Source organism: Solanum lycopersicum, chromosome 8 (assembly GCF_036512215.1).
Source record: "Solanum lycopersicum chromosome 8, SLM_r2.1".
NCBI lineage: Eukaryota > Viridiplantae > Streptophyta > Magnoliopsida > Solanales > Solanaceae > Solanum > Solanum lycopersicum.
Genome location: NC_090807.1, coordinates 19896675 through 19907433, shown reverse-complemented (window position 1 = coordinate 19907433; position 10759 = coordinate 19896675). Strand labels below are relative to the sequence as shown.

Genomic DNA, 10759 nt, shown 5'->3' with positions numbered 1-10759 from the left:
GTTGTCACTATTTTCATTAGCATCATAGATTAACATAATTACTCACCTCATTACGTGAATGTTCATTTCTTGTTTATCTTCTAGTGTTGACTCAAGCATTATGGAGTCTTTCTTTTTAATTGAGATTTACTTACTCTGTTAATGACTGGTCATCCTTACTTTACATTGATGAAATGTGAATTTTCATTACATATCATCCTTTGGTGTTAATGAGACTAGCTCACACATTCTAACACCTTCATATGTGAGTATTCTTTTAACATAGTAGCTTAGGTGTAAGTGGGACTTGTCTCACTTTCTTTAATACCCAATTTTGGTCACTTACTTACTTTAGACCCCTTTAATTATGTTATAACTCACGTTACTTACTTACTTTAGTGTAGTAGATTCATATCATCGTTTATGGATGATGAGCACTTCATTCAATGAGTTTCATGAGTTCATATGTCATTCTTTAAAAGCATGTTGGGAGTTGTATAAATGAGTGGAATGCCCTTGGTTATTGATTCATTGAATTATTTTAATAGTGCTTATAATATATTTAATACTCTTACTACACAAAATTGACATATGATTAGTATTGGCATAAAATTTGGGTATAGATTACATAACCATCTTGGCATAGGCCAATTTTACATTCTTTCATGCTTGGTTGGATATGTATATTATTCATCAGCCAATCTTTTAATTATTTAACATAATATTATAGTCATTTGCATGCATCCCTTTTTGACAATGTATTGTTAGCCATTTTATTGGCATAAGCCAAACAATGACTTAAATTATGATTTCATGGAGATCTTTTTAGCAAACCTTACAACATAACTTTAGGCATAACATTTTTTAACATCTTGAACAGCATAATATGATCATTTAACAAACACAACATCATCAACAAGTCACATTTATAGTAGGTGTACACAACAAACCGTAATAATCTTCATACATAACAGTTTCGAACACATCTTAACATAGTATCATTCTCTTAACCAATCTTTGTCCATGACTTTAGGGTAACGTTTTTATGACATATTTGACAGCATTATATTAATATTTGATGAATTTAACACCTTCATAACGTCCCAATAATAGCAATGCAACATTCGGACAAATACATCAACAATTAAAACTATTATGGGTGTAACTAACACATTGTCGATTCATGATTCACATTTTAAGCACTTAACTTTATACGATCAAAACTTCATAGGTTAATCGACAATAATAATTCAAGAACATTACATATAATATCATCCATCACCACATACCAACAACATGATATCTAACCTGTTCAACATGGAATCGAAAAGGATACTAGGGACAAAGGAGTTCGACGAGAACACAGGAACAACCCTAGTTTTCAAGATCTTTGAATCGTTGTAATAAAAGTTATATTAGAGAAATAAGTCAAAGAGATAAACCCATACCTTATGTAGAACTTAATATACGAAGACCACCTTAAACGGAACCTTGAAGAAACCTTAAAATTTCCCGAGAGAAATCGATAAATTTTCTGCCTTTTTGTTGCGTTCGTTGGTTACTGTTTTTGCGTCCTTTTTGTCTATGCGTTTGAACGTGATTTTTAGGTTTAAGAACTGATCATGACTCATTCAACTTAGGGTTTAATAATTTAATTAAATAAATTAATTAACTAATTACAAAAAAGCCCCTCCTAGATTGTCTCAAAACTAGGAAACCACAATACTTGGTCAAATCTAAAAATTTTCCTAAGAATTTCGTTTTTTCCCTTTAAAATAATTAATTGAATGGCTAATTTAATTAATTAAGGCACCTATTTTGACTATTAAAGTGCCCCTAAATCATTGGAACAAAAATTAACCCTTTTGGACCATCTTAGGTTAAATACTAGGATGTTTCTTGAGTTGTACTAGGTTACTATAAGAATTTCAGTTTGACCCCTCTAATTTAATTAATAAATGAATAATTTAATTAATTAAGTGACCTATGTTAATTACTAAAGTACTCTTAAGACGTTATAACCATAACTAATCCTTTGAATCATCCTAGGTTAGGTACTAGGTTTTTTTTATTGTTTTAACCGAAATCTAGATATTGCTTTGTGATTTCAGTTTTGCCCCTTTAAATTAATTAATTAAGTTGATAAATTAATTAATAAAGTATCCTAGGATAATTACTAAAGTACCCTTAAGTCTTTAGGATCTTAACTAACTCTTTTGACCATCCTAGGTTAGGTACTAGGTTGTCTCTTTAACTAGTACTAGATTAGTGTCATCCCGATTTTGGTCGTAGGTTGTCGGGTGCACTAATGGGTCCAATTCAGTTAGTCCTAGGTTATTTAGTTATTTAGGGAAGTATGTTATAGTCTAGAATTTGTAGGGAGGTTAGGCTCCACATGGAGTGGTACCTTGTGCGCGTTTTCCCCCTAACTACCCTAACCGAATTCGGTTTGGGTGGTCCCCTCCTTTGGAAGCTTCTTCACATGTCTTGCACATATGTTTGCACATGGGTTAGTTGCACTTTAATAACTAACTATTATTTATGGTTCATTTGGGAATGTTTACTTATTGTCTCAAAGACCGTCACCATGTCCTTGGGCACTAGTTAATATACATGATCATTTTAAATGATCATGTGCTGTGTGCTATGATACTAGGCTTGATACTTGGATGCCTCATACCTTATGCATAAAAGATCCACTTTTTTTTAGCTTAGGGTCGTCATTGTAGGTACACTTCTTGGTCAATGAATCTTAGATTAGGTATGACAACTCAAAAAGTATATTTCTTATTTGTATATAGAAAATAGGCTAATATCTCTTTGTCAATTTTTCTTTACGATGCCCAATATTGAGAAATATTGGGCATTGGGGTGCCTATGTACCACTAATAGGCTATCCTAAGGGCATTTGGGGCTCTTCATTAAACATATTATTTTCTGGAATGTTACACCATTATTCTAATATTTGTACACCATGTAATCTTATCAATTGTTGGCCATCTTATCTTATATTTTACTCATTAGTCATTGTAAATTGTGTTGGTCATTATTCTAGTGTGTCAATCATCTATAAAAGTATTAAAACTTGTAGCTTTGGACGTAGGTTTTAGAAGCCCCTCTCTCACTACTTACAACTTTTTACTTTTGTAATTTTCCACATGGCTTCTTAATAAAATTTTAGTTGGTTTGTCTTGTACATTCAAGATCATCTTTAAATTAAACTTTATATATTTACATATTGAGTTTTTGTACTTTTTTCTTAGACTAATGATAAGCTAATCTTCTTGTATCGAACTATATCATACTATGTTTGTATAAGAAATGGTTATAGCACAATAAGAATGTTGATCTCTCTCTGTGCATGATAGCGTAATTTGCTAACGTGTGCCCACTTATTCGAATGGCGTAAGTAAGGAAGAAAAAGGAAGTTGTCAAGTTGGTGTGATGCAGGGAAGGGTGGAGAGACTGGATCTGGGGAATACAGGAACGACTAGGGAAGGAACCAATGGAACAGTGGCCTCCTCTTCTGTCAAAAGAGGTAAGCCCTAAAAACCATTGGAGGAATGCACTTCAAAATTAGCGTGGGAAATAAATCTACTGACGAAATGACTATGAAAGGAGAAAACCTAGAAAATGAGTCACGAGGAGATGCATAGAGGAAGTTAGATATAAATGTCGAGCCTAACGAGAAATGAGTGAACTTCTTCAACTCGAACAAGAATGAGCTTGGGTTATATCAATCCAGCAATGAAGAATGGGGAGAAGGTCATTGAGCTGAAAAAGGAAGAAGTTGACAAAGCAACTGAAGAATGGAAACAATCTCTCATATTATTTGTAGTGGGGGATTCACCTACAATTGTTGTTGTAGAAAGGTATATTGTTCTACAAGTGAATAGTATGAGCAAACCTTAGGTATACTATCACAATAATAGGTATTTCCTAGTGCTATTTGCTGACATAGATAATAGGAATGAGGTACTATACTCAAGTCCTCATCTGCTCAATAGCCGACCTATACAAATGAATGTACAACTAAAGTAGATCGGATATCATTTGTAGGGTGCTAATTGAAATGGATGTGGCTAGAGAATTTCCTAGAAAGCTGAAGGTGGAAAATCTCAATGGCATGGTATTTGAAAAAATAGTGCAATATGAATGGGTGTCGGAGTACTATGATAAGTGCATGCTGGTAGAACATAAATGGCATGCAAGAGAGGGGACTAAACATGTAGCACAATACAAGAAAGTTAAAAAATGTCAACCTGAAGTGGATGGTAGTAAAGTTGGGGAACTGGAAATGCAAGGGTCAAAGGAACTTATGGAAGTACTTATAGAAGAGATATGGAAACAGATACCAACAAAGACAATAATCAAAAGTCCTAATAAGCAGTGGAAACCCCAAGTGTTGGTGAGGAATGGTTTCAATATTTTGAGTACCTTTGAGAAGGGGAGTACAAGTAATGAAGTTGGGAAAAAATAAGACAAAAGAGGGTGTGAGGGATGATATAAATTCACATGAATATGCAACTCACAACTTGGAAATTAGGGGTTTAAATAAACCTCATAAATACAAGGGACTAAAATTGTTTATGAGGGAAAATAATGTCAGCATTATAGTTGTTTTAGAGCATAAAATAAAGGAAGAATTAATGAGTAAAGTAATTCAAAAAATTCACCTGGTTGCAGATGTGAGAACTATACGTACACTTCTAAAGGAAGAATTTGGGTTCTATGGGATCCTCTTTATGAGGAATGTATTGGGAAAACAAGTCTTATCAATACATTCAGACACATGCGAGAACTAAAAATAGTGGTATGGAGTTTATGTTTGTGGCAGTATATGGACAACAGACAATCCACGATAGGCTAGCACTATGGGAGGATCCGAGGGGTTTGGCTGCAAATGCACAAGGACCTATATTATGTGTGGGGGATTATCATGCAATTATGCAAGTATAATATAGGTCACAAGGAAGTTTAGTACAAGACATGAAGGTGAAAGATTTTAATGAGTTCCTAATAGAGATTGGAACACATGACTTAAAAACAATAGGGGGTTCATATACTTGGACTAATGAACACACTTGTAGTAGAACTGATAGGGCTATAAATGATGTTGAATGGATGATACATATGTCTGCAACAACAGTGAACATATTAAGGTCAATGGACTCTGATCATACTCCTCTAAAGTTTGCATTGGACAGGTATTCCAAGTAAAATGCTAAAACTTTCAAGTTTTTATTTTTTAAGCAGTGAAGCAAGCATAACAAGGACATTCTGCAGAAGACATGGAGACAGTTTGGTGGAAAATCAAAAAAGTGGTAAGATTCATTAAAGGGCTGAATAATACTGAGTTTAGGGGAGTGAAGGACGAAATAAAACTTATTAGAACCTAACTCCGTCAAGTACAAAAATGATATGATAGATTCTAAAAGAGTCCAGGCTAAGGGAGATAAAGAAAGGAGCTGAGACAACAACTAGAGACACGGAATTTGATGGAGGAGAGTGCTATTAGGCAAAAATCAAGGGTGCAATGACTGACGTTAGGACATTCAAATACAAAATATTTTTTTGCCCACATGAAGAGTAAGACTAGCTCGGAATACAATAACAAGTCTCATTACTGCTACAGGAGTAACTGTATTTTCTTTGAACGCAATAGTGAAAGAGGCCATTAATTTTTATAAAGAACTACTGGGTCAGACTGCTACAACCCTGTCAAGTGTGGGCATGTCTATAATGAGGAAAGGAAGAGTCCTTAATAGAGCGCAACAAATACAGGTAGCAGCTCCAGTAGTAAGAAAGGAAGTGAAAGTAACTCTACAAGGGATAGAAGATCTGAAAGCTTCAGGGAAGGATGGTTTGAATGTAGTTTTCTTACAGAAAGCATGGTCACTGGTGGGGAGGAGGTGACCAATGCAGTTTTAAATTTTTTCAACAAAGGGGTGAAGTACCAAGCTATTAATTGTACAAATGTCACTTTCATTCCTAATAAGGAAAATCCAGGATCAGTGAGTATAAGCCCATATCATGTTACTTAATCATTTATAAAGGTATATCCAAAGTGATAACTACTAGGTTAGGGCAGGTCATAGAGACAATGGTGGACTCAAACCAGTCAGCATTTGTTCCAGTAAGATATATAAATAACAATATCATAATTGAGTCACGAGTTGGTGAAGGGATATGGCAGACAAGGAGTTTTTAGAAGATGCATGTTGAAAGTAGACATGAAGAAAGCATCTGACTCCTTGGCATTGTTTATTTTTAAACAAACCCTAGAAGAACTTTAAATTCCTGCAAAAGTCATAGAATGGATAATAAATGTGTTACAACTGTTACATATTCCATCCACATTAATAGGCATAGTACAACACCTTTCAAATCTAAAAGAGGAGTCAGGCAAGGAAATCCTTTGTCTCTGAAGGTTTTACAAAACATAATTAATCTAAATAACAAAGGGAAATCAAAGTCTGCACCTAAAACATAAAGACGAAAGAGAACATAATTGAAGCAAAAGAAGAGCCTTTTTATTAATGCTTCAGATTAGATATATAAAAGCCTAGAATGAAAAGTAAAAGTAATAACACATGATCTAGCAGTCACTTAACAATTCCTAAATAATAGGAAAGCATAACTAACAACTAATTGACTAAGTCTTGCTTAAAACATAGGCAGTAAAATTGATTTAATGTAGTTGAAAAGCAGACTTGCTTTGAATATTGCAAACTACAATTTTCTGTCTAAGAAGCTCGAATTTTCTGATCGCTAAATGCTTAGTAAATAGATCTGCTAGCTGGTTTTCAGACTTGCAGTAGACTAGAGTCACTTCTCCTCTTTGCTGCATTTCTCTCAGGAAATAGAACTTGATATTGAAATGCTTGGTCTTCTTGTGGAACACCGGATTGTTTAAGATTGCAATAGTTGTCTGGTTGTCGACAAAAATGATAGTACATTCCTTGTGTTCCAAATGTAAATCATACATGATCTTTCTAAGACACAAGACTTGGTTTACTGATCCTGTTGCTGCTATGAATTCAGCTTTTGCTGTTGATTGTGCAATAATTTCCTGTTTCTTAGATGACCATTAGAATATTCCTGAACCTAGGCTGGAACAATGGCCAGGGGTACTTCTCATATCATCTACCGATCCATCCCAATCACTATCTTAGAATCCAAATAACTTAAAGCTTGAACACTTCTCAAACTTTACACCATAATCAATAGTACCTTTGATATATCTTAATATTTGATTTGTTGATTTTAAATGCATTTCACTTGCACAGTGCATAAAATGAGATAAGAGACTTACAACAAATAAAAAATTAGGCCTTATTGCAGTGAGATACATTAAGCATCCAATCAAGCTTCTATAATAACCTTCATCAACTTTGTCGGCTCCATCTTCTTTACAGAGCTTCTCTTTTTTATTCATCAGCGTTCTCATCGACTTGCATTCCTCCATTTGAAATTTCTTTAGAATTTCATTTGTGTATATCTTCTGGCAAATGAACACTTCACTTTTGCTTTGCTTGATATCCATTCCAAGAAAATAGGTCATAAGACCAAAATCTTTCATTTCAAAAACTTGCATCATTTTTTCTTTAAGCTCCACAACTAGCCTTGTATTATTTCTTGTTACCAGAAGATCATCACATAAAGCGACATAATAAAGATATTAGTGTTTTTATGTTTTAGATACAAAGTCGATTCAGACAAGCTTTTTTTAAAGCCTAAGCTTCACAGATGATCATCTATACTACTATACCAATCTCTTCGTGCTTGCTTTAGGCCATACAAAGTCTTCTTTTAGCTGATAGACTTTGTCTACATCACCGTGTTTCACAAATCCTGATGGTTGCTCAACATATATTTCCTCCTCTAATATTCCATTTAAGAAAGGTGATTTGACATCAAGTTGGAACACCTTCCATTCCTTTTGTGCTACTATAGCGAGTAACAATCTGGTTGTGTCTAATCTTGCAATACGAGAAAAAGTGTCAGAATAATCAACACCATAATTTTGTGCGTACCTTTTAACTACAAGCCTTGCCTTGTATTTGCTGATAAAACTATCTGCATTTAACTTTGTTCTGAAGACCCATCTCAAACCAATGACTTATGTCTTCAGGTTTTTGACCAGCACCCAAGTTTTATTTTTCTCAATCGTGGAGATCTCCTCCGCCATTGCTTTCTTCCATTTTGGGTCTTGCAAAGCTTCTATGGGACCAACAAGTTCATAGATGGCGACATTACACCTCTGATAGATATCTGACAACAATATTCTCCCCTTGACTGGATGATCATCTTCTAGTTCTTGCTTCCATTGTTTTATTTCTTCAGGAGGGCTGATGTTTGCTTCTAGAGAGCGTCTTCATGATTTCTGAGAGTTCTTCCAGTAATACTGTTCATTTTCACTAAAATGAACATCTCTTGTAATTGTCATCTTTCTTGTCTGAGGATGATAGAGCTTGTAGGCTTTAGAAACTCCATTGTAACCCACATGAATGCCTATGATTACCTTCTTGTCATGTTTGTCACGTTTAACCTGAGTAATATGAACAAAACAGACACAACCAAACATTTTAAGAAAACTTAGTGAATGCTTAAACCCGTACCAAGATTCAAATGGTGTTTTATCCTTTAATGCTTTCGGTGGAAGTCGATTCTGCATAAAAACTGTGGTAGTTGTTGCCTCTGCCCAAAATATCTTGGGCAACTCCTTCTCATGCTACATGCATCTGTCCATCTCCATTATCCATCTATTTCTTCTTTCATTAACATCATTTTGTTCTGGTGTGTTTGCTGTTGTAAGCTGATGCACAATACCGGCCTCCTCATAGAATGAATCAAATTTTTTTGAAGTGTATTCCTTCCCATTATCATACTTCAAATCTTGAATCTTACAATTACTTTGATTTTCCACCAATATCTTGAATTTCCAAAATACACCAGCAACTTCTTACTCAAATTTCAAGAAAAAATCCAACACATTCTTGTAAAATCGTCAATGAAAAGAACATAATAGATGCTACCTTGTAGTGATGGAGTTCTTTGAGGCCCTGCAACATCAGTGTGAACTAGTTGTAGCTTTTGTGAGGCTCTCTAGGTTGATTTTGAAAATGGCTTTCTGTGTTGCTTACCAAATTGGCAGGCATGATATTTCATGGAATTTGCTTCCATATCAGGTAAGCTCTCCCCTATCTTCAACTTTTGCATCTTGAAAAGCCCTTGATAATGATAGTGTCGAGTCTCTTATGCCATAACTCAAAAAGTTTCTTTTGCTGAATACAACATTTGCTCTTTCTCAAATGGACCTAATGAGAAACTTTTTCCTTCCATTTTGACATTAAAAAGGTCCTTCCCTGAGGGATTCTTGATCAAGAGATATTTATATTAAAAATAAAGTTTGATACTTAAAAGTTTCGGTTTAAGTCTGGAACACAAAGAACATATGTTATTTTTTGTACATACTTGTGTCTCAACTGCAATAGCTCCCATTCCTTTTACTAGAATGTGAATACGATGGCCTATTTGAACTTTTGCAACTCGAGTAGGCTTTAATTCTTTAAAGAATTCTCTATCATGAGTCATATGATTTGTACATCCACTATCAATCAACCACGACTCGCTAGAAACATTGCTTACAAAACATGATACGACATTTAGTTGATCCTTCTCTTGTTCATTTACAACTCGAGCATCTACATCCTGCTACTGAGTTTTGTTCTTACAAATGATTGCTTCATGCCCAAACTGATTGCAGTTATTGCACTTAGCTTCAGGCCTTCTCTAACACTTGAAAGATGCGTGTCCCATCTTGCCGTAATGCTTACAATGAGGGTAGTTTCCTTTGAAGCAACCTGTTTTGTTTTTGTTGGTGCATGATGCACCTTATCAATATATTGGTTGGTATTTCTTGTTCTTCTTTTTCTGATATCATTCATCATCTTGATGCTTGGCAGGTAAAGACCCTCCAACAACCCATTCTTGTCTCATAATACGTTGTTGCTCTTGTGCTTGAAAGGCACTTAAGAGCTCTGTTAGTGTAATACTGGACAAGTCCTTAGTATTTTCTAAGGTTATAATGGTCACCTCAAATCTTGCAGGTACCGTTACAAGGATTTTCTCAACGAATCGTGAAAAGCAGAACCCAACAATCTAACATGATTGGCAATGTTAAGAAGTAGGTCAGTGTATTCCTTTATAGTTGCACAGTCATTCATCTTTTGAGATCAAAATCATGTACTAAATTTAGCATTTGCATCCCTCGAATTCTCTTATGTCCTTCATACTCAGCCTTAAGATAATCCTATATCTCTTTTGCCGACTTCAGAGACATGATACGAGTCAAGACAGTGGATGAAACTGTAGCAAATAAACACGTCTTTGCCTTTTATTTCCTAATTTTCCTTTCCTGGTGATTTTTTATTTGCGCCACCGTCAAATTGTTTGGCAAGGGAAAAATGACGCATTCATCTTCTATATCCTCCCACATATCCAAAGCTTCCAACTATGCCTTTATTCTAACAACCTAGATTCGATAACTTTCTCCACCAAAATTTGGTGGTGCCATTGAAGAAAAACTTACTTCTCCGTTCATGGTATTCATAAAATATATTGTCACCCACACACAAAGGTCCCTTAAGAAATAAAGCTCTAATACCAATCAAATATTTTAAAAAATGTATTTAATCTAAATAACACAAGGAAATCAAAGTCTGCACCTAAAATATAAAGACGGAAGAGAATAGAATTGAATCAGAAGAGGAGCTTT

At 34.7% G+C, this 10759-nt stretch overlaps 1 protein-coding gene across 1 annotated transcript; it reads right to left on the bottom strand.

The window, feature by feature from the left end:
* Positions 1-6670: 6670 nt before the first annotated feature.
* On the bottom strand, positions 6671-8744 carry LOC138337847 (uncharacterized). The gene is made up of 4 exons (XM_069288280.1): positions 8718-8744; positions 8388-8530; positions 7751-8075; positions 6671-7051 (listed from the first exon to the last, which is right to left on the bottom strand). Exons 1-4 carry the CDS (start codon positions 8742-8744, stop codon positions 6671-6673), a joined length of 876 nt encoding a protein of 291 aa, XP_069144381.1.
* Between the last annotated feature and the right edge of the window lie 2015 nt (positions 8745-10759).